Genomic DNA, 24,339 nt, shown 5'->3' on the forward strand with positions numbered 1-24,339 from the left:
ATTTTAGGATGCTTTTAATATATAGTATAACATACAATAAACCTATTTTGGAGAAAAAAGTGGAAAAATGCTCAACTCTGTGTAGTTCCTAATGTAGATGTAGTGGTTCTACTCTGCTTCCATCCCTCATCTTTCCAATTTGAAGGATTGTACTCGGCACAGCTGGTCAAAATTGTCCTCTATTGTAGAGGTTCAAAATCACCAAATGGCTTGCACAATTTGGGGTATTCTTACCACTCTTTTTTTTTTTTTTTATTTCATTTGTTCATCAAAGAATTTCTGAAGAGGCCGAATAGGGAGGAGGGTGGGGAGAGGTTCAGTATTAAATAGGATGGTCAGGGAAGGAAGGCATCATATAACAAGGTGGCTAGGCGCAGTGGCGCACGCTTGTAATCCCAGCACTTTGGGAGGCCGAGGTGGGTGGATCACGAGGTCAGGAGATTGAGACCACGGTGAAACCCCGTCTCTACTAAAAATATAAAAAATTAGCCGGGCGTGGTGGCGGGCGCCTGTAGTCCCAGCTACTTGGAGAGGCTGAGGCAGGAGAATGGCGTGAACCTGGGAGGCGGAGCTTGCAGTGAGCTGAGATCGTGCCTGGGCGACAGACCGAGACTCTGTCTCAAAAAAAAAAAAAAAGGTGACATTTGAGCAAAGGAGGCAGGTAAAGTAGTTACACAGATGACTGGGTAAAGAGTCTCTTGGGGAGAGGAAACAGAAAGGCCATGAGATGCAAGCCTGGAGTGTTCTAGGAATAGCAAGACCTTTCCCCATCTTTCTTTTACTGTCCTTCCCTTTGCCTTTCTTTTTCTTTTCTTTTCTTTCTTCTTTCTTCTTTCCATTCCCGTGCTTTAGAAGTGCCACTTCCTTAGCCTAATTATAATTAAGCTGCTTTATCATGTTATGACTGAGACCAAAATAAGAGATTCAGTAATTTAAGTTTTCTCTTCCAACCAAGAGGCGTGTGTTTCTGAAAATCCTTGAACCTAGTTGAGGCTTAACATTTTAAGAGGGGAATAAGAATTGGGAATGGATGTCATAAATTTATAAAAGCCATTATAAATTTTTTTTTAGGGTCACTAAAATAGAAAAAGTGCTATGAGGAACAGAAAACTGTGACTTGGTAAACATTAAATGGAGAATGGAGGTTTGGAATAGGAGTAGCTTCCCTTAGAAAACATTTAAACTGAGATGATCTGCAGAGTATTTGTGGCAGAGGAAAAACAAGCCTAAAAACCCTAAGGTGGAAACAAGTTTGGCATGTTGTAAGAAGATAGTGCTGTGTGGCTGGAGTGAAGAAAGAAAAAGTTAAAATGTGGCTGGAAGTCTGGGAAGGAGCCAGAGCAAGTTCAATGGGAAGTGGGGGCCGGTGTTGGTATTAAGTAGAGGAGAAACTTCAGCTGGTTTGCATTTCAAAATGATTAGTCGGGCGACCCTAGCAGTGTGTACTTCCTCACAGGCCTTACTTGCTCAGACTACATCAATTCATCCTCATCTATTCTCTTGGCACTCTGCACTTCTCCTTTATTACTCATTTGAGTATTAGTTGCTTACTAATTATATTACTGTTCCAGAATATAAGCCCCATGAGGACAGGCACTGGATCTGTTTACCACCAGAGTCCCTGTTTGGGTCCATTGCCTGATTAACCATTCTACAGATGTACACACTGTTGATCAGAAGGGAATCAGAGTGCTAACAACTCAAAGTGAAGGTCTTAGTCATAGTGGGTCATTAGCATTGTTTTTTCCTTTAAAATACAGTATAAAAAGAATATGTAGCAAAAGAAAAGATTATTGGGCAATAAGAAACTGATTCTGGTTGATTTTTTTTTTTTAATTAGCTGAGTCATTTTGAGGAAATCAGTTGTCTGTGCTTCAACTTTAATGTAGTAAATATTTTTGAGAGCCAGCTATATATGTTGCATTGTTCCATGACCTTTCATTTATAAATTTGGAATTTATAATACTTTGCCTTGGAGATATTGCATACTAACATCCTTACTTCCAGTCAGATTTCCAGTAAGTTCCACCATATTAAACACAAAACCAAAAATTGTAAAAGTCTCCAGGCAATAAGGAAAGTAGCTGTCATAAATCTTATGCACTTTACTTGGCAAAAGTGAATCTGGCCCAGTGAATGTTGAGCAGGATTCCTTGATTTCTCTGATCATTTTTCAGAAACTCAGCTCTTTTATTTACCCTCTGGAAGTTTGCAGTATAAGCTAACTTCAAGGAAGTGATACAGTTGAAACTCTTAGGTGAAATGTTTGGAGGAGACAGATGAGAATTTTACTTTAATCTTTTCAACTGGGTAAATTAAAAACCAACCAGTTTTGTTTTTTTTGTTTTTTTTTTTGATAGGGTCACTCTGTCACCCAGTGGCTCACTACAACCTCTGCCTCCCAGGCTCAAGCAGTCCTCCCACTTCAGCCTCCCAAGTAGCTGGGATTATAGGCACAAGCCACCACACCTAGCTAATATTTTGTATTTTTTGTAGAGATGGGGTTTCAGCATGTTGCCCCAGCTGGCATTTTTAAAGGAATTTACAGTCTTACTCTTGTCAGTAGCATATCAACTTTGAACTGTTTCTCCATGTAATCTTGGTAATGTACTGCTCATCTATCTGTAACTTTTTAAAAGGGTTATAACTGGGGCCTCTTGATGCGTTTGGGGACCTCTAAAACTGCATGCTAAATTTGTGCACAAGGTTACTATAATTGATAAGACTCCCCAGAAATAGTTAAAGACTACTAAATATATACTCTCCTTTATCACCATTGACATGAATTTATAAGAGAGATTACTAGAATTAAGGTAAAGTTTGAGACTAGAAGATAAGGAAACTAACAATACTATACCAGAGTTGTAATTATCTTTTTACATATGCCAGGTAGCTTTGGGTACCTCCGATATCACTATAGCATAGCAGTAATTCAGAGAACCACAAATGTTTCTCTTTCAGACTGCCCAGATGTACAAGTTAATTTCAAGAAGTTATTCTCAAAAACTTTTGTTCTTTTAAAATATCTAATTATATTAGCTACCATCTTAAAATGAAGAACCTAATGTAACCCAGCAGAGAGCAAAGTCTTTGACTTTAAAATCATAAGAACATTTAATGTTTAAATGTCTCAAAGTAGAAAAAAATACTTTTCTTATTTTAAGGTGTATAAAAACCATGCAACTAGATTTATGATTCTGGAATCATTCTTCTTCTTCTTTTTTTTTTTTTTTTTGAGATGGAGTTTCACTCTTGTTGCCTGGGCTGGAGTGCAATGGTGCAATCTCGGCTCACCGCAACCTCCGCCTTCTGAGTTCAAGCAATTCTCCTGCCTCAGCCTCCCGAGTAGCTGGGATTACAGGCATGCACCACCACGCCCAGCTAATTTTGTATTTTTAGTAGAGATGGGGCTTCTCCATGTTGGTCAGGCTGGTCTCGAACTCCCGACCTCAGGTGATCCACCCGCCTTGGCCTCCCAAAGTGTTGGGATTACAGGTGTGAGCCACCACGCCTGGCCTGGGATCATTTTTATACAGCAGTGGTTCTCAAAGTGTGCTCAGGAGGTCCTAAGGAACCTGAGACTTGTTTGCCAAGGGCTCCATGAAGTGAAAACTTTTCATAATAATTCTGAGATGTTATTTGCCATTTTTCATGCTCATTTTCTCATGATTATGCAGTGAGGTTGTCCAGTTGGCTACATGATGTGTAATGTTACAGCAGATTGAATGCAGAAGCTGGATGTTATGAACTGAATGTTTCTGTCCTCCAAAAATTAATATGTTGAAACCCTTACCCCCAGTGTGGCTATATTTGGAGATAAGGGCTCTAAGGAAGTACATAAGGTTAAATGAGATCACAGGGATGGGGCCCTGATCCAACAGGATTAGTGTCCTTATAAAATGAGATACCTGAGAGAGCTCAGTTTCTCTGAGTAAGCACAGAGAAAAAAGCCATGTGAACAGATAGCAAGATGGTGGCCACCTACATGCCAAGAGAAGAGGCCTCAGAATGAAACCTACCTTGCTGGTACCTTAATCTTGGACTTCCCAACCTCCAGAACTATGAGAAATAGATTTCTGATGGTGAAACCATCCAGCAGTCTGTGGTATTTTGTTGTGGCAGTCTGAGCGACTAAGATACCAGATATTAAAGAGATTTGCAAAAACGGAAATTTTTTTTTGTCTTGAAAAATATAGGCACATTTCATCAAAAGCATCATTTATATTAACGGAACAGGTTTATTTTTATTAATATTATTATTTTGTTGAGGTTCTTTTGTTTGTTTTTTTGAGACAGAGTCTCGCTCTGTCTCCCAGGCCGGAATGCAGTGATGCAGTCTCGGCTCACTGCAACCTCCGCCTCCTTGGTTAAAGCAATTCTCCTGCCTCAGCTTCCCAAGTAGCTGGGATTACAGGCATGCATCATCAGGCCCTGCTAATTTTTGTATTTTTAGTAGAGATGGGGTTTTGCCATGTTGGCCAGGCTGGTCTCAAACTCCTGACCTCATGTGATATGCCTGCCTTGGCATCCCAAGTGCTGGGATTACAGGCATGAGCTACCACACCTGGCCTATTATTATTATTATTAGAGACAGGGTCTCACTGTTGCCCAGGCTGGATGGAGTGCAGTGTTGCAGTCACAGCTCACTCTAGCCACTACTGCAGCCTTGAACTCCTGGGTTCAAGCAATTTTCCTGCCTCAGCCTCTTGAGTACCTGGGACTTCAGACATGTGCTACCACAGCTGGGTAACTTTTGTAGAGGCAAAGTCTCACTATGTTGCCCAGACTGGTCTCAAACTCCTGGGCTCAAGAGATCCTCCTACCTCAGCCTCCCAAAATGCTGGGATTATAGGCATGAGCCACTGCACCTGGCCAGATTTATTATTTTTAGTGAATGAATATTTTAAAATTTCCCTTTTAATTTATAATATACTAAGTATCAATAGACATAACCCACATAAAAACTATTTAGATCCTCAGTAATTTTTAAGAGTAAGGGGTCATGAGACCAAAAGTTTGAAAATAATGTGTATTGTTTCCTGGTTACTCATTGTTAAAGGACTGAGACTAGACAGCGTTTCTGTTTACTGGAACAGACTTGGCAACTGTAGAGTGAGTAGTGTGGCCTGAAATATTCATGTCCACCTGGAACCTCAGAATGTGACCTTGTTTTGAAATAAGCTCTACAGATCTGTGGATCTTGAGATGAAATTATACTAGATTTAGGGTGATCCCTAAATCCAATAACGAATGTCAAGAGAAAGGATAGGGACATTTGGACACAGAGACAGGGAAGAAGGCCGTGTGAAGGAGGAGGCAGAGACTGGTGTTATGCTGCCACCAGAAGCTGGAAGAGGGAAGGAACGATTCTTAGGTAGAGCCTTCAGAGAGAGCATGGTCCTGCTCACACCATGATTTTGGAGTTCTAACTTGCAGAATTGTGAGAGAATAAATTTCTGCTGTATTCAGCCATCAAGTTTGTGGTAATTTGTTATGGCAGCCCTAGGAAACGATAGCAACCCTGGACTTGAGTTCAAGGAGAAAAGATGATAGGAACTCCCACCTCCCTTTTCACTTAGCATACCACCTTCAAGAAAGAGTGCTTTCTCTTTAAAATTGTCCATCTACTCTGCCAACAATCATATCTTCTGAGAAGTTTTGCCTCAGCTAAGTGCCAGGAGAAAAGCATCTGACTAAAAGATATGAGGATAAAGATAGATTTTAACCTAAAAGATATGTAGGCATTTGCATTTTATGAGAAACTGGTTAACATGGAGGAATGCTAATTGGTAAAATGTTGAAAATTTAGAGAGGATATTGCTAGCTACTAGATTGAGTTATTTGGTGAAGTATTGGGGAAAAAAAAGCTGAAATCAAATATTTAATATTTAGCATTCTTTAGAGGAAAATTAAAATAATGTAATAGATATTAATCATTAAATTGCCTTGTCTATTTGTATTATTTACAGGTCCAAAAATTTATAGTTTTAATTCTACAAATGATTCTAGTGGTACTGCAAATCTGGATAAATCTATTTTGAAAGTAAGTAACCAACGTTTTGAGTCAAAGAAATGTTTCCCCCTTTTTTTCCCAAAAAAAGATGTATCCTTAAATGTAAGAAAATGATGGGGTGTTTTAAATTTTTGTAAATAGTACTCTAAGAGCTAATCTCTACTAAAAAGAAGTAAATCATATACATATGTTGAGAGACAGTAAGAAATGAAGGAAGGTCTGGTTAAGATCTAAACTTCTAAGCATGGCATATACATTTTTTCAGGTCTGTCTTAGAACACCTTTTCACCCTCCTCTCTACTACTCTGATCTCTACTTAATATTTTAGTTCATGGGACATCTCATGAATATCTCATTTGTTCTTCTAAATCCGTGATTTTACAACTTCTAGCTTTTACCCATGTACTCCCTGCCTAGAGTGCCCTTATTTCCCCTTTTTATTTGTCACCTCTGTGACGTCTATGAAGTCCTTTATAACTCGCCCAGTTGATTTTCTTGGTGGTTCTACTATTACTTAATATATCTTTTTTGAGAATTGCCATGCTGGGTTATAATGTGTCTCTTTATATATATTTTCTGGGCTAGACTGCGAATTTCTGAATTATATTTTTGGGCTTAGTTTATAGTAGACATTTAGTTAAAAATTAATAAAGGGAAGATATTTTTGTAAGTAGATGCTTGTGTACTCTTAGGTCAAAAATAACAAAAGAACAGAAAATAAAATGGCTAGTAGGAAAAAGTAGGAATCAAAGTCTAGAAGCCAAAAGAATTTGTGTAGCTTATTACTACATATTTAGTTTTCAGTTTTACTTGTTATACCCCTTTTTAGTGTAGCGTTCATTCTTTTAGGTTGTGTGCTTGCGCTGGTTTACATTAAACCCCTCCAAGAATTCTGATTCAGTATGTTGGGGATGGAACTTAGGAATCTTTCTGACAGCAACCCAAGGGTAGTCCAAGGACAATGTCTCGTGACATTGCCCTCGAGAGGCTTTTTCTTGCCACGTGTTAAAGATAACAAGAGTTGCTTTTTTCATACCACATTTTTTCTTAAAGAAATGATAGGAATGTGGTCAAATGGGTGGTAGTCCAAAAAATGATAATTACTGTATCTGATTTTAGCTGAAATTTTGGGCTTGGTTGGCAAGAATATAGAAAACTGTGTGATTGGCTTTTAATTTTTTAATAATTTAGCTTCTAAATGATATGACCTTTTTGGCCTCAACAGGTGGTAATTAATAACAAACTAGAGCAAAGAATTATTGGAGTGATCAATGAGCATAAAAAGCAAAATAATGACAAAGGAATGATTTCTGGAAGACTTACTGCCAAAAAATTGCAGGTATTTTGCAAACTTTTTTAAGTTCCTTAGTTTTAGTGAAGCATTTTTAGACAGCTCCTCATGTGAGATAAAAATGGCTTTACAACTTCCATTGAGATTTTATGTAGATCATTTCCATCTCCAAGGATAGAGAAGGACTCGTGCACACATTAAATCAAGAAGGTACAAGTGCACACATTAAAATGGTGATATGAAAATTAAGGTATATCCCCAGAATTATATTATTGAGCACCTACTATGTTAGATTCTGTGCTGGGCACTTTGTTTACATTTTCTCTGACACAACAGTCCTATGAAGTAAATGTATTTGGCCCCATTTTTTCAAGTGAAAGAATTGAGGCTTGCAAAGATGCCCTAAATTATACCCTAAGGTTACTAGTAAACAGGGTCTGGATTTGAACCCAGCTCTGCCTAACCATAATGATTATGCTTTAGAAAGTATGTTAAAATGCTTTATCTTTATGTATAAAGATGTTCACTGAAGCACAGCTTGTAATAAAAAAAAATATATCCTAAGTGTTCAGCCATAGAAAAATATAAAATTAGGATATGTCTACCCAGTGGAATATTATGTAACTATTCAAAGTGATCATGCAGAGTTTCTACTAACTTGGGGAGGTGCTTATGTTATAATGTTAAGTGAAATCTCTTTTTACAAAATTATGGAAAAATGACTGAAAGAAATGTACTACATTTAGTAACTTTGAATAGTGAGAATATGGATAATTTCTCCTGGTTCTCTTTTTTAAAGATCTCTGGTTTCCAAATTCTTAATTCAGTAAACACATTTCATTTTTAACTGGGAAAAAAAAGATTGTTTTGAAATTATAATTTGTGTCAAAGTTTCTGGTTTAAAATGAATGGGGTAATTAGTAATACAGGAAGGGAACTTTGACAAATGTGACTTTTTTTATATTTGCTTGTCATAGGATTTATACATGGCTTTACAAGCATTTTCATTTAAGACAAAGGACATTGAAGATGCCATGACCAATACACTCTTATGTGGAGGTGACCTTCATTCTGCCTTGGATTGGCTCTGTTTAAACCTTTCAGATGGTAAACAATATCATTAAATTCTTTCGGTTTCTAAAACCTTTTGAAGTAGTTTTGGTACTTGTATCAACCTTTGGGCTCATACTCATATTTTTTCACTTTCATAATTATTTACTTTTAAAATGTTCTTACCTTCTGTTCTTTTCAGGATATTTTCCTTAGAGATTGTGGCCTATGCAAGAAAATATTATGTTTTGTGTTCAGTTGTTGATTGTTATTTTGCTATGTCCTTAATACAAGGTTTGCCTGTCAGTAAGCTATGTCTCCTGGTTTTTCGTTTAGAAAGTAGGACTGTCCTTGAATATATAGTATTTTATTAAGCAGAGGATCATGATTGTAATCTTTGGCAAGAATGTAGAGTGCAAATGGCTTGTGGTGGCTAAGGATACTACCACATACTATGACAGAAAGCCAAAGAGTGGGAAGGATTAAGATCTTATGACAATTTAGGAGCCTAACATTGAGGGTGAAATAATGGCCAAATAGAAGAGGGCTAGCTATCATCCGATGAGTATGTTCACTTCTAGTTTGACAGATAAAACCAGGTTCATCTTAAGATTTCTATTCTTAGGAGATGAAGGAATAGAAGAAAATTAGGTGCTCTAAGTCTAGGCAAGGTTTACAAATGCTTAAAACATATTTGTGTGTTTTATGTATCATATGCCTGTTTATTTTCAGCATAGTTTCTTTTATTTTAAGATGCACTTCCTGAAGGATTCAGTCAGGAATTTGAAGAGCAACAACCTAAAAGTAGGCCTAAATTTCAGTCTCCTCAAATGCAAGCCACTATTTCACCTCCATTGCAACCTAAAACAAAAACACATGAAGACCCTAAGAGTAAGGTAATTTGAGACTTAAGCATTTAAAGTTGTATAAAATCAGAATGGAGCACATGTAACAGTTCAAAGAGTATAAATATTAGGTTTCTATAACATTTTTACTTCTTACAAATAACTAATTGGTTTGCCAGACTTTTCTATCACTGTTTGTTTTAGTTATTATTATATAACAAACCACCCCAAAATGTAGTGGCTTAAACCAACTATTATTTCTCATGATTGTGCAGTCTGTGCTGGGCTGAGCAAGGTGTTTCTTCTGTTCCAGGAAGTATCTTCCAGGGCTGAAACATCCAAAGTGGCTTCTTCACTCCCATGACTAAGCTGGAGACTAGCCAGGCATCTCTCTGTCTACATGTTTTTTCCACATGACTAGCTTGGGTTTCCTCACATATAGTGGTCTTAGGGTGGCTGGGCTTCTTATGGCATCTGGCTTCTAAGAATATTTTAAGATGATAAGCCAAAATGTACAAATTCTTATCAAACTCCTGCCTTATCAGTCTTGCTAATGTCCCATTGACTGAAGTCAGTCACATGACCAAGCCCAGAGTCTGTGGAAGAAAATTACAGATGAGTGTGAATAATGGGACTGTAATTCATTAGGGCATTACATTTAAATACTCTGCATATTGTAAAATGTCTATGGAAAAAATAATCCTCATAAAACCACTGTTTTTAAGGAATAACACTAGTTTTTTTGTTGTTGTTTTTTTGAGACAGAGTCTTGCTTTGTCACCCAGGCTGGAGTGCAGTGGCTCACTGCAAGCTCTGCCTCCTGGCTTCACACCATTCTCCTGCCTCAGCCTCCTGAGTAGCTGGGACTACAGGCACCCGCCACCACGCATGGCTAGTTTTTCTGTATTTTTAGTAGAGACTGGTTTCACCGTGTTAGCCAGGATCTCCTGACCTTGTGATCCACCTGCTTCAGCCTCCCGAAGTGCTAGGATTACAAGTGTGAGCCACCACGCCCAGCCAACACTAGTTTTTAACAGTTGTCCTTTCATCCTTTTTTACCACTTTATGTAAACATATTCTTTGGATTTTGCAATTGTAAATTTCTCAATGTTGAGGTCAATTTATTTGTCCTTCACTGAGCAATAAAGAATAACGGCTTATATGTCTGCTGCTTTTGAGTGTGAAGAAATTGTAAAAGCAGTGACAAGATAGTTTTGACACCTTTTTCTAACTTTGGTTTTTCAGATATTTGTTTTCTCTTTCTAGCCAAAAAAGGAAGAAAAAAACATGGAAGTAAATATGAAAGAGTGGATTTTACGATATGCTGAACAACAAAATGAAGAAGAAAAGAATGAGAATTCTAAAAGTTTAGAAGAGGAGGAAAAATTTGACCCTGTGAGTGGAAATTTGTATTAGGCTTCTAACTGGATGCTCCTAAGCAAGATATATTTACTTTTCTGAGCTTTAGTTTGCTCATTTGTAAATTGGAAATGTACCTCTAAGGGATTGATGTTAAGATTAAATAAAATAACACTTAGGCAAAAACTTAGCAGAAAGTTAACTGCTCAAAAGATGTTAATTACATTTCTCATGTTTAAAGAGATAATCATCAAATATTTTTAAATGATTTTTATGAGTAAGGAGTATGCTAAATTCTTTAGGTAATAAAAAAAGATAAGGCACATTCCTTTACAGAAGTTCACGGTCTACAGAGAAAAACATAGACATCATATGGTAAGATAGAAATATAAGGCAGAAAATATACTAAGTCAAAAAAGCAAGTTATGGGAAATACTGCAATACGTATATCTGACAAAGGACTTCTATACATAATTATATAAAGAACCTTTAAAAATAGACACCTCACAAAAGTAGATTAGAGAAATGAAAATGAAAACTTAAATGAGATACACTATATATCCATCAGAATGGCTAAAACTAAAAAGATCAGTAATACTAAATGTTGGGAGGAATGTGGAACAACTGGAATACTCATATTGCTAATGGGAGTGTAAAGCTAATGGAAATGTAAAATGGTACAGCCACTTAGGAAAACTGGTCCTTTCTCATAAAGTTAAACAAATACTTATCATGTGACCCAACCATTTTATTTCTAGGTATTAAGAAAAATTAAAACATTTGTTCACAAAGACTTGTACACAAATGTTCATAGCAGCTTTATTTATATTAGGCAAACACGGCAAACAGCCCATATGTCTGTCAACAAGCAAATGGTAGAAGTTGTAGAACAGCATGTGTAATCTGATGAATTCATTTGTGTAAAAGAATATATATAGCTACGTATTTGCTTTTTTACATAAGCAAAGAAAACATCTGGAAAGAGACACAAGAAGCTGTTACTGGTGATTAGGACCAGTGTGGTAGGGTGGGATGGAGAATTCTTTTTTATATTCTTCTGTATATCCAAGTTTTTTTAAACCATGTTCCTATATTAAACTAATATAAGTGAAATGTTTAGGGCAGTATAAGTCTACTTTGAGATTTGGAGAAAGAAGGGGTCTCTTCTGATTGGAGCATTAAGTCAAGACTTCAAAGAGATGGGACCTAAAGGATGCACAGAGTTTAGACAGGCAAAGAAAGATGGGAAGATGGTCCACATGTGTGAAATAGTGTGAACAAGGGTACAGCTGTGGAATTGTACAAGGAGTCTTTCAGTAGTAAAAAATGGATGAGCATATGTAGAGATAAGATGTATAGATGAGTACTGGTAGATAGGAGTAAACAGGTGAGTTCACCTGAGACTGGAAGATTTTGATATCCAGAAGGTGATTTTGACACTTTTCCTTTGACAGTAAAGAGCCACTACAGATGTAGGGGCAGGTGACTGACAAGAATTTTTAGGTCAAGCTTAGTAGCATTCGAGGTGGTTTGGAATATTGAGTGATGTTTAGAGCAATTTGGAAAGGGTAGGGAGGCCATTATGGTAGCTATTGCACTTGCTCAGGTGTGAGATAATAAAGGTTCAAATCGGTAATTGGAAAGGAAGAGAGACATTTGTAAAGCAAGAATCTATAGAAATTGGTGATTTATGGAATATAAAGGCTAAGGAAGATTTCTTCAGAGAAGATACACAAATCACCAGTAAGTGTATGAGGAAATGCTCAACATTACTAATCATTAGGGAAATGCAAATCAAAACCACAATGGCATACCACTTCACACCCGTTAGGATGTCAGCTATCAAAAAAAACTGGAAATAATAAATGTTGACAGGGATGTAGAGAAATTGGAACCCTGTGTACTGTTGGTGGGAATGTAAAATGGTGCAGCCATTGTGGAAAACAGTTGGGTAGTTCCTCAAAAAATTAAAAATTGAATTACCACGTGATCCACTAATTCCATTTCTGGGTATATACTCAAAAGAATTGAAAGCAGAGTCTTGGAGGAGACATTTGTACACTGTTCATAGCAGCATTGTTCATAATAGCTAAAACATGGAAGCAATCCAGTATCTATCAATAAGATGAATGAATAGGTAAAATGTGGCATGCATATCAAACCTGAATAGTATTCAGCCTTAAAAAACAAGGAAGTTCTGGTACATGCTACAACACGGATGGACCTTGACCGACATTATGCTAAGTGAAATATGCCAATCACAAAAAGACAGATACCGTATGATTTCACTTATATGAGGTCCCTAAGTCAAATTCATAGAGACAAAGTAGAATGGTGGTTGCCAGGGGCTGGTGGGGGATGGGAGAATGGGTAGTTAATGCTTAATGGGAATAGAGTTTCATGTTTGCCAGATAAAAAGGGTTCTGGAGATGGATGGTGGTGATCGTTGTACAACATTATGAATGTATTTAATACCACTGAACTGTACACTTAAGATGGCAAATTTTATGGGGGGAAAAATGTGCCAAAGATGGCAAGAGGTGCATAAGTGTAGGGATGGTGGTATCATTGCCAGGTACAGGAAAGATGGAAAGGATAAGTAGTATTTGGGTGAATTTGAGGTGGTAGCTAACCCTCCTGTCTGTTACACTGTATTGATATTTGTCTCTACACAAAGTGGTACCAAAATTCGGCTAGATATGCTTGCTTAACAGTTGTGTTTCCTTCTGCAGTCCATAGTTTTATGCTTCTAATCTGCTGTCACTTATTAACCTAACGAGGAGAAAAACAGTAATTTGAGTTTAACTTTAAACTCTTCCTAGTTTTTGCTCAGGAGTCAAGTCATGTCCTTGAGGGTTATGACATCCATTTTCCTCAAAAGCCATTTTTTCCCTGTCTTCCATAAGATAAGAGATTATGTGAAGTTAACTTTCAGATGAGTATTATTATTACTGCATGAATAATCCTTTAAATACACATACTTATGAAACAATTTTTTTTTTTTTTTTTTTTTTGAGACAGAGTCTTGCTTTGTCACCCAGGCTGGAGTACAGTGGTATGATCTCAGCTCACTGCAGCCTCTGCCTCCCAGGTTCCAGTGATTCTCCTGCCTCAGCCTTCTGGGTAGCTGGGATTACAGGCGTCTGCCACCACACCCAGCTAATTTTTGTATTTTTAGTAGAGACGGGATTTCACCATGTTGGCCAGCCTGGTCTTGAACTCCTGACCTCAGGTGATCCGCCCACCTTGGCCTCCCAAAGTGCTGGGATGCTGGGATTATAGGCATGAGCCACCGCACCCAGCTGAAACAATTTTTATAGAAATGAGCTCTACTTTTTATTCTGCAGTTTGCTTTGGTTTACTAACATGTCAAGGAAGTTTCTCCATGTGGGTCACCCTCTTTCTTTTGCTAACCTTATTTTATTTTCTAATGACTGAATAGTCTTCTCTGTAGAGATGTGTCATATATGATTTCCAGTTTTTCTTTTACAGTCAGTGCCTCACCAAACATCTATGCACCTGCAAATCTGTGCATTTGTTTTATTTCTCTATGAAAAGTTCCTAAAAGTAGGTTTGCCAGATCAAAGGATAAGGTAAAAATATCACAGATTTTGATACAGTTTATTGACCATAGATAAACTAATCTTGCTCTTCTTTTTTTTTCCCCCTCCTCATTGTTTTATTTGGAACAGAACGAAAGGTACTTACATCTTGCAGCAAAACTGCTGGATGCAAAAGAACAAGCAGCTACCTTTAAACTAGAAAAAAACAAGCAAGGCCAAAAAGAGGCTCAGGAAAAAATAAGGAAATTTCAAAGAGGTAAACACTTTCAAATACTTAGATGTATAAATGTAATTGTCTTCTATTTGTTGGCCTTCCTGGGATGGATGATGCTTCCTTTTAATATGTCTGCCCTTTTCTAACAGTTTATACATGGGATTAGCAAACTTTTAAAATAAAACGCTAAGTAGTAAATACTGTGGACTTCATGGGCCATACAGCCTCTGTTACAACTATTCAAATTTGCTGTTACAGCACAAAAGCAGCCATAGACCGTACAAAAATGAATGGCTATGTTCTTATCAGACTTTATTTATGGATACTATAAATTTCAAATAATTGTATCATGTCATCAAATGTTCTTATAACCACTTGCAAATGTAAACACCATTCTAGCTTGCAAGCCACACAAAAACAGCCAGTGGACTTGATTTGGCCTACAAGACATAGTTTGCCAACCTATGATTTTTAGACCATAAAATATCATGGTCATTCAAGAAAGAAAGGTGAATACAATCCCATGAGTATTTATTTCTAATGAAGATGTTTGTTTTTCCAGGCTTATTGCACCTATTAAATAATTTATTTTAAAATTTTTGTATTTGTTGTGAAAATTAATAAATTGCCTCTGATTCCTGCACAGATTCCTAATAGGAATTATTAAATAATTGGCTACAAGGAAAAAGAAGGAATGCAGTTTTTTAACCATTTTAAAAAATAAGGCATGAAAACCATGAAACTCCTGGTGTATAAATACCAAAAAAGTAAATAAATAAAAGATAAATAACAATTTTTTTAAAACCGTGAAACTAAACATATTTTTTCATGGTAGAAATGGAAACTTTAGAAGACCATCCAGTATTTAACCCAGCCATAAAGATTTCACACCAACAAAATGAAAGGAAAAAGCCTCCTATAGCCACAGAAGGAGAAAGTGCATTGAATTTTAATTTATTTGAAAAATCTGCAGCTGCTACTGAAGAAGAGAAAGGTAAAATTAAGGGAAGATGGTCAGGGTGTAATTTATAAATAATAAAATGTGAAGGAATATATAATGTTAAAATTTGTTACTTTGCATTCTGGCGAAGTACGTAAGATAGCAGTGAAGTTACACTTTATAAGCTGTCTTGAAAAAGTATTAACAATTATGATAACATATGTACAGCATTTTGTAATTACAAATAAATATCTTGCCTCAGTCTCATCTCTCTCTGATTCATCTCCAGACTGCTGCCAGAGTTATCTTTCTATAATAGAGATCTAAATGTGAGTTTCCTGCCACCTTTAATGGCTATGAGCCTACTGCCATCAGTAACAAGTCCAAATATTTTAGCGGCATTCTGGATCTTTTGCATTCTGCCACAATCTACCTTTCTACCTTATTTCATCGGCTTATTACTCCAGCCACCTTACTCTTTAAAACATTGGCTGTTTTATGGTTTCATTACTTCGCTCATCTTGCTACCCCCTACTTGGCCAACCTGTTGCCAGCTCAAGGCTTAATGCAAACAGCTCCTCTTCCCTAAGCCCTCCCTAACTCCTTCCATACCACCAGACAAGTAATCATGTACTTCTTTGTGCTCCCAAGTTAATTTTTTTTAATTTTTTTGAGTTAATTATTGATATAGCAAGTACAGTGTTTATCAGATTGCATTTTAATTTTTAGAAGACCATTCACTATAGTATTAAATAATATTTTAGTGTTAATCATAATACTATAATTTGCATTATAGTTTTTAGAAGACCAGACTGGATGGTCTTCTAAAAACTATGGAAGTGTTTTAGTTAATTATTTTTTTAAAATAATAGTATATAGTAAACAGTATAGTATTATATACTATAGTTTAATAGTATACTATTTACTAGCAGTAAATAGTATAACATATAGTATTTATCACATTGCATTATAGTTTTTAGAAGACCATCAAACATAGTATTTATTAGATAATATTTATAGTATTTATCATATACTATAATTTGCATTATAGCTTTTTTGTTGTTGTTTTTTGTTTTTGAGACGGAGTTTCACTCTTCTTGCCCAGGCTGGAGTGCAATGGCATTATCTCAGCTCACTGCAACCTCCACATCCCGGGTTCAAGTGATCCTCCTGCCTCAGCCTCCCAAGTAGCTGGGATTACAGGCATGCACCCCCATGCCCGGCTAATTTTTGTATTTTTAGTAGAGATGGGGTTTCGCCATGTTGACCAGGCTAGTCTTGAAGTCCTGACCTCAGGTGATCTGCCCACCTTGGCCTCTGGGGATTACAGGTGTGAACCAGTGTGCCCAACCTTTTTCTTTCTTTCTTTTTTTTTCTTTTTTCCAGCTCAGGCTGGAGCGCACTAGCACAATCTCGGTTCACTGCAACCTCCACCTCCTGGATTCAAGCAATTCTCCTGCCTCAGGCTCCCCAGTAGCTGGGATTACAGGCATGTGCTACCATGCCTGGCTAATTTTTGTATTTTTAGTAGAGATGGGGTTTTGCCATGTTGGCCAGGCTGGTCTCAAACTCCTGACTTCGGGTGATCTGCCCTCCTCAGCCTCCCAAAGTGCTGGGATTACAGGCATGAGCCACTGCGTCTGGCCACACATTATAGTTTTTAGAAGACAAGACTGGATGGTCTTCTAAAAACTGTAGAAGTTTTTCAGTTAATTGTTTTTTTTTTTAAAAATTCTGAGTTAATTATTGATATAGCTAGTATTTATCAGATTGCATTATAGTTAGTTTAGTCCCACACTAAATTGTCAGTTTTTGAAATTATTCATTCTTTCAGTAGTATTTATTGTTTTTGTGGGGGATTTTTTTTGAGACAGACCTTCACTCTGTCACCCAGGCTAGAGAACAATGGCACGATCTTGGCTCACTGCAACCTCCACCTCCCAGGTTCAAGCGATTCTCCTGCTTCAGCCTCCCAAGTAGCCGGGATTACAGGTGCATGCCTCCATGCCCGGCTAATTTTTGTATTTTTAGTAGAGACGGGGTTTCACCACGTTGGCCAGGCTGGTCTCGAACTCCTGACCTCAGGTGATCCACCACCTCGGCCTCCCAGAGTGTTGGGGTTACCGGTGTGACCCACCACGCCTGGCCTCAGTAGTATTTATTGTGTGTTCAGTAATGAACAAAATAACCTAGTCTCTGCCTTTTTCAAGTGTACAGTAGAAAAGGTAAGCTTCAAATATATACAATACATAATTACAAATTACGATGTGTGCTATCAAAGGAAGTAGCTTCTAATAATATAGATAACAAAGGGGTCTAATTTGGATTGAGAAGACCTTGCTGTAATGACATTTACTCTGAGATTTGACAGATGTTTAGGTGTTAGCCTGGTGACAAGTTGGTGGAACAATCCTTCCAAGAAGGAGAAGGTACATTGGAATATCTAAGGTAAAAAAGAAAGCAGCACTATTCAACAGAATTTTCAATGATGGAAATGTTCTGTATCTGTACTATCCAGTGTCGTAGCTGCTAGCCAAATATGAGTAAGAAGCATTTGAAATGTAACTGAGAAACTGAATAATTAATTTACATTTAACCACGTGTGGCTATGTCTGCTGTTCTGAGACAGGCATACTTAGAGCATTGAAGAATTGACTCATGGCCATTGTGGTTATAGCATAATAAGCAAGAGGGAAGAGTGGCAACAGATAGGCAGAGAATAGTAAGGAATTTGGACTTTATCTGTAACAGGAAGCTGTTGAGGGTAGTGCTGGTGCCGGTGGCAGACAGCTGATAAACCTAGAAATGACATCTGATTTCTATTTTCTTAATGGTTTAACTACAGAGTAGCCTTCCAAATGTTGTAATTTGTAGTATCCTAAGTTCATCACATGGATAGTATCATATTTTACAAGAATACATAAGTTCCTCAAGATAATTATTTCTAAAGATTGAGAATTTTCCGGGTTCTATCCATTAAGAGGATTTCTTTATGTTACATAGAGAAAATCAAGCTTTTTTATTTGTCCTTTCTTCACCTATTCTTTTTTTTTTTTTTTTTTGAGACGGAGTCTCACTCTGTCACCCAGGCTGTAGTACAGTGGTGCGATCTCGGCTCACTGCAAGCTCTGCCACCCCGGTTCACGTCATTCTTCTTCAGCCTCCCGAGTAGCTGGGACTACAGGCACCCGCCACCATGCCCGACTAATTTTTTTGTACTTTTAGTAGAGACGGGGTTTCACTGTTAGCCAGGATGGTCTCAATCTCCTGACTTCGTGATCCGCCCGCCTCGGCCTCCCAAAGTGCTGGGATTACAGGCATGAGCTACCGCACCTGGCCTCACCTATTATCTTCTAAAAGTGCCGTTCTCCAAAGCAAGAGAGGACTTTGATCACTGAAAAGAGAATGCTTGACCATTTTTAAAGAACCAATCTTTGTTTACCATTTTAGATAAAAAGAAAGAATCTCATGATGTAAGAAATTTTGACTATACTGCTCGAAGTTGGACTGGAAAATCTCCCAAACAATTTCTGATTGATTGGGTCAGGAAGAATCTTCCCAAGAGTCCAAATCCTTCCTTTGAAAAAGTTCCAGTAGGTAGATACTGGAAATGTAGGTATGTTTTTTTTTTTGTTTTTTTTTTTTAATTAACTCAATGAACTTTAGAAAAATTTAAGGTGGAAATCTTTTTGTTCCCTGTGAGTTAAGCAGACATTTAGGAAGCTCTCAATTCTACGTCTCAGGTTTATTGTCTGATAGATTATCATTATCTAGTAATGCCTTCCATGGAAATATTTAAACAATTAACAAACTTGAGTTTAATGTTAATGGAATTCTGAATTTTTTTATCTGACTATATCAACTTTATTTTTTTAAAATATGTTTGCTTCTTTGTAGGGTTAGGGTAATCAAGTCTGAGGATGATGTCCTGGTAGTATGCCCTACAATCTTAACAGAAGATGGCATGCAAGCTCAGCACCTGGGAGCTACTTTAGCCCTTTATCGTTTAGTTAAAGGGCAGGTAAGACTTTTTAGGCCTAACTATATCTGTATGTGGAAGGCAGTATTTAATTATGGTTCAATTTCCCCTTTATTGACTGTTTCTTCTGATTAATCATTTCTCATTATTCCTAATTTGGCTTCCTTTCAACCCTAAACATAGTTTGATCTTTCTTTCCTCTTAGGCCAGAAGTCTGAAAGAGAGAGTATGATGATCCGACTTTTGGAGTTATGCTAATTTAGCTATGCTAAAAACAGTTGTTAGTGTGGTTGAATTAAGGAGAATTTTTGTTTTGAGACAGCATCTCGTTATGTTGCCCAGGCTGGAGTGTGGTGGCAGAGTCATAGCTCACTGAAGCCTCAAGTGATCCTCCTGCCTCAGCCTCCCGAATAGCTGGGACTACAGGCATGTGCCACCACATCCAGCTAATTTTTTTAAAAAAAGTTTTATAGAGACAGGGTCTCACTATATTTCCCAGGCGGAAAATTTTTTAAGTTTGTTTTCCTTTAATGTTATATTGTCTTTCTCAACTTAAAAAAATTATATAGACATTGCTTCCATTTTTCAATTTTAGGTTATATTAACAATACACTTCCAGTTTCAGGAAAGATTAAAATAAAGTGCTACTGAAGGAAGCTCTTTAAGAGAACATAATGCTCTTTTTTTAAATTTTGGATTGTCAGTGTTTCCTTTTTACAGTAAATGTGTTTCTTTCTTCGTAGGAAATTAGAACCATTGAAAATTTTAGACACTGATTAAGTGGAACTCTGGACAGTAGTTCTTTTCCTATTTCTGCCAGTAAAAGTTCTTAATGTCTTTATTTCCCTTATTTTGCAAAATAAGGCACTATGAACTATTTGCTTGATAAAAGTGGCTATCAATGTCAGAGAGATAATTGTGGATTCTTTATAGCGCAGAATTAAGATAACTTAGATTCTATCCAGTGTAGTTCATTTAAAATACTTTGACCTGTAACATTATACAACTGCCAGAATCTCAAAAGAACTGCTTTGTGGTTCATTAACATTTTATATAGTGCCACTGCAGGAATAAGTAATAGACATTTGTTCAGTAGTTCAACATGTTCCAAGAATAAGCACCTCACATATCTCAACCTCAGAATATGCCTATAAGGGAGGTACAATTACTAGCTCCATTTTAAAAATGCAGAAGCTGAGACACATGAAGGTTAAGTGAATTGCCCAAGGTTACACAGCTAGTCAGTCAAGAAGCGTGAATATGATGTGCTGTTTTTGAATTTGCATCATACACATACATATATTAAAGTAATAAAAATCTGAGTCAAATTATAGTTTAAGATGAATATAGCTATCCTTTTGAGTGCTAAGCTATTGAATTTCCATATTGAATAGTTAGTGAAAATAACATACCGCTGTTTTTCCTTTAGTCAGTTCATCAGTTACTTCCTCCCACTTACCGAGATGTTTGGCTGGAGTGGAGTGATGCAGAAAAGAAAAGGGAAGAATTAAATAAAATGGAAACCAATAAACCACGTGATCTTTTTATTGCCAAACTTCTGAATAAACTGAAACAGCAGCAACAGCAGCAACAACAGCATTCTGAAAATAAGAGAGAAAACTCTGAAGATCCCGAGGAATCTTGGGAAAATTTAGTTTCGGATGAGGATTTTTCTGCACTGTCCTTGGAATCAGCAAATGTGGAAGATTTGGAACCTGTTAGAAACCTCTTTAGAAAGTTGCAAAGCACACCTAAGTATCAGAGACTTCTAAAGGAAAGACAACAGTTACCTGTATTTCAACATCGGGACTCAATTGTTGAAACTCTTAAAAGGCACCGGGTAGTGGTTGTGGCAGGTGAAACAGGGAGTGGTAAAAGTACTCAGGTACCACATTTTCTATTGGAAGATTTGCTTCTAAATGAGTGGAAAGCAAGTAAATGTAACATTGTCTGTACCCAACCCCGAAGAATCTCAGCAGTTAGTTTAGCCACCAGAGTATGTGATGAATTGGGCTGTGAAAATGGACCTGGAGGAAGGGTAAGCTGTCATTCAACTCCACCTCATGAATGATGGTGACATTACTCACCTTTGCTTTTGTGATCCAAATGGAATGTGTATCGTATATGAGTTTTCACTGCTATTGGTTGATCAGTAGCACATTTCAGGCACTTTTCGCGTTTTCTTTGATAGATGTGATAGTATGCCACTGTCCTATGAGAAGGATTATCAGTAGAGTTCTGTCATTATAATTCTCTTATAAAAGAAAAAATATATTAACTATAATAATTTAATATTCAAATACATTACACACTAAATTGAACAGCCAAAGAATGTGGACAAACTCAAATTCTACTAAAATATATCTCAAGTTCTTGCACACCTTTTCTGTGGAATGTATTCCTGAATGATTTTCATTAACTCTTTTCAGTGAGCAGAAGGGAAAAACAGTATAAATTAAAATGCTAGTATTTTCCAACCCCATATTTAAAAAAAAAATGAGAAAAGTACTTAAATATCTATTGTCATGCATTTTGCCATGCAAGTATATGCAAAACTGGCCAAACCTTAAACCAGAGTGACTGCAAAGTATAGGAATTAGTTTAATTAATTAAACTAGTTAGAACCAAATATGATGAATTGCAAGTTCATATAATTCTGATTGTTTATACTTTAAAGTGTTCTTTCTGGAGATGGCATATTATATTTTTATCCCTAAACTGGGTACCCCTTCATTAAAAGTTTTCTATTTAGCAAATTGTCTGGGTTTCTGTCATGGAATAGAGGAGGAAAAAAAAGGCACGGTTTCCGCTCTTAAAGAATGACAGACATATACACAAATAAGACAACGGAATGACTGAAGGAATAAGAAAGAAAATGTGATGGGGGATGTTACGTTAAAATTCCACTAGGCACTACTAGTATGATACTAGCTGCTTTTTAATGGCAGCAAATTTTATAAGATCTTGGTAGAGAAGTAGACCAAATTATAGAAGCTGCTTAAAATTCCATTCCTGAGTACTTCAATATTTTGCCCCATGATTATTTAGGAAGAAATTAATTCAACATTTATTAATGTTTTAATAATCATATTAATGGTATTTAAAGAAAGTGAACAGTTTTTTTCTCAACATCTTGAACAAAAATTTTGGGGCTGGGTGTGGTGGCTCACGCCTATAATCCTAGCACTTTGGGAGGCTGAGGCGGGGGGATCACCTGAGGTCAGGAGTTCAAGGCCAGCCTGGCCAACATGGTGAAACCCCGTCTCTACTAAAAATACAAAAATTAGCTGGGTGTAGTGGCATGCCCTTGTAATCCCAGCTATGTGGGAGGCTGAGACAAGAGAATCACTTGAACCCAAGAGGTGGAAGTTGCAGTGAGCTGAGATTGCGCCACTGCACTCCAGCCTGGGCAACAAGAATGAAACTCCATCTCAAAAAAAAAAAAAAAGTTTTTCTGTTCAAATTTGCCAAAATATGAAATATATTTTATAGCTTTATATAGTTGACCATGGGAAAATGCTTTTAATAATAAATTGCACTAAATAGATTTGCTAATATTTAATAAACTAATAATTACTAATATAATAAATTGTACTAGATTACTTACAATGCTCCATTTAACAGCAAGATCAGCACCTCTGCTTCACTTTTTAAAGCTTGTTTCCCATATTACTCATGAGAATCTAATCAAGGCCTTATGTTCTCCCTTCAGAATTCCTTGTGTGGATATCAGATCCGGATGGAATCTCGAGCTTGTGAATCTACCAGGTTACTCTATTGTACCACAGGGGTTTTGCTAAGGAAACTTCAAGAAGATGGTCTTCTAAGTAATGTGTCTCATGTTATTGTAGATGAGGTGAGTGGATTCTATAATTGTATTCAAAAATTTGAAATATTTTTGTATTAAAAAGATGTTACTCCTAATACTAGATAACATTTTCTTTATGCTTACTAAATTATTATATACTTTACATATAATAATTTCTTGTAACAAATGTATCTCCTGTTGGTTTAATAAATACTATATGCTTTGCTGTTCAAAGGGTTATATATAGTATATATATATATATATACACACACATAGGACAGTAGGCAGTGAATTCGTTTAATTCTTCCAGTAACCCAGTGAAGCAGATATCCTTATTGTAAACTGAGGTACAGAGAGGTCATACAGCCTGCTCAGGTTTTCACAGCCAGTAATTTCTGTAGCTGGGGGTTCAAGCCCAGGCAATTTAGCTTCAGTCTGTATTCTAACAGTATACTGCCTCTCAACTACTACATTTAGTTGTTAAAGAATCTGCTGTAATTCTTACAAAAAATAAGAAATCTTCACCACTATATCACTTTATTTGTAGATATACCTCAACTTGAATCAAATTTGAATGCACACTTACATTGAATTATTCTAAAAGTTTCACCTTATAATTATTTTAAATGCCACAGGAGCCTAGTGTATATAAACTAATTTGCTTGTGTATAATTTTTCAAGAACAGATAAGTTATATACCATTCCTGTTATTCAGAAAATAAAAATCTCCCCAATATAAAGTTTTTGTAAATGTCGTTAATTCACTAAGTTCAGAAAGCAATAGTGAAAGTTCATTCATTCATTGATTTTTAATTAATAGACTATATTAATTAATTGATTTTTAATTAATAGACTATATAATTGGGTTATTTTCCTCCTTTTGGTTAGAAATTATTAGAAGTATAGAAAGGTAGAAAAATGAAAAGAAAGTATGATTTCATGATTCAGAAAAAAATCAATGTTAATCTTTAATTTGTATATTTATATGTGTATATTTAATACGTATATTTATAATTCTTTCACATTAGTCAACACATTAGTCAACACATTAGTCAACAAAAACTTTTTTTTTTTTTTTGAGACAGAGTCTTGCTCTGTCACCAGGCTGGAGTGCAGTGACACGATCTCAGCTCACTGCAACCTCCACCTCCTGGGTTCAAGCGATTCTCCTGCCTCAGCCTCCTGAGTAAGCTGGGACTAGGCATGTGCCACCACACCCAGCTAATTTGTGTATTTTTGGTAGACAGGGTTTCACCATGTTGGCCAGGCTGGTCTCG

General features: G+C 36.6%; 1 protein-coding gene and 1 long non-coding RNA gene across 6 annotated transcripts in view; one reads left to right on the forward strand and one right to left on the reverse strand.

Annotated features, from left to right (window-relative positions):
- DHX29 (DExH-box helicase 29) overlaps positions 1-24,339 on the forward strand; it is a 52,805-nt gene that overhangs the window by 3,094 nt on the left and 25,372 nt on the right. For 3 of the 5 annotated variants that reach the window (XM_055253154.2, XM_055253157.2, XM_055253156.2), the window contains exons 2-12: positions 5,970-6,043; positions 7,239-7,352; positions 8,282-8,411; positions 9,108-9,250; positions 10,466-10,594; positions 14,251-14,377; positions 15,171-15,329; positions 18,726-18,891; positions 19,173-19,296; positions 20,684-21,292; positions 22,967-23,110. In XM_055253154.2, coding sequence (XP_055109129.2) covers positions 5,970-6,043; positions 7,239-7,352; positions 8,282-8,411; positions 9,108-9,250; positions 10,466-10,594; positions 14,251-14,377; positions 15,171-15,329; positions 18,726-18,891; positions 19,173-19,296; positions 20,684-21,292; positions 22,967-23,110 — 1,919 coding nt within the window. Of the gene's footprint in view, positions 1-5,969; positions 6,044-7,238; positions 7,353-8,281; positions 8,412-9,107; positions 9,251-10,465; positions 10,595-14,250; positions 14,378-15,170; positions 15,330-18,725; positions 18,892-19,172; positions 19,297-20,683; positions 21,293-21,321; positions 21,375-22,573; positions 22,578-22,966; positions 23,111-24,339 lie in introns of those variants that run through there. The other 2 variants (XM_055253155.2, XM_055253158.2) reach the window with 2 other exon arrangements.
- Positions 21,317-24,339, reverse strand: part of LOC134733454 (uncharacterized) — a 51,444-nt gene continuing 48,421 nt past the window's right edge. The window contains exon 4 of the long non-coding RNA XR_010116909.1: positions 21,317-21,466. This is a non-coding gene — a long non-coding RNA (uncharacterized lncRNA). The remainder of the gene's footprint in view (positions 21,467-24,339) is intronic.

Source organism: Symphalangus syndactylus, chromosome 18 (genome assembly GCF_028878055.3).
Source record: "Symphalangus syndactylus isolate Jambi chromosome 18, NHGRI_mSymSyn1-v2.1_pri, whole genome shotgun sequence".
Taxonomy (NCBI): Eukaryota; Metazoa; Chordata; class Mammalia; order Primates; family Hylobatidae; genus Symphalangus; species Symphalangus syndactylus.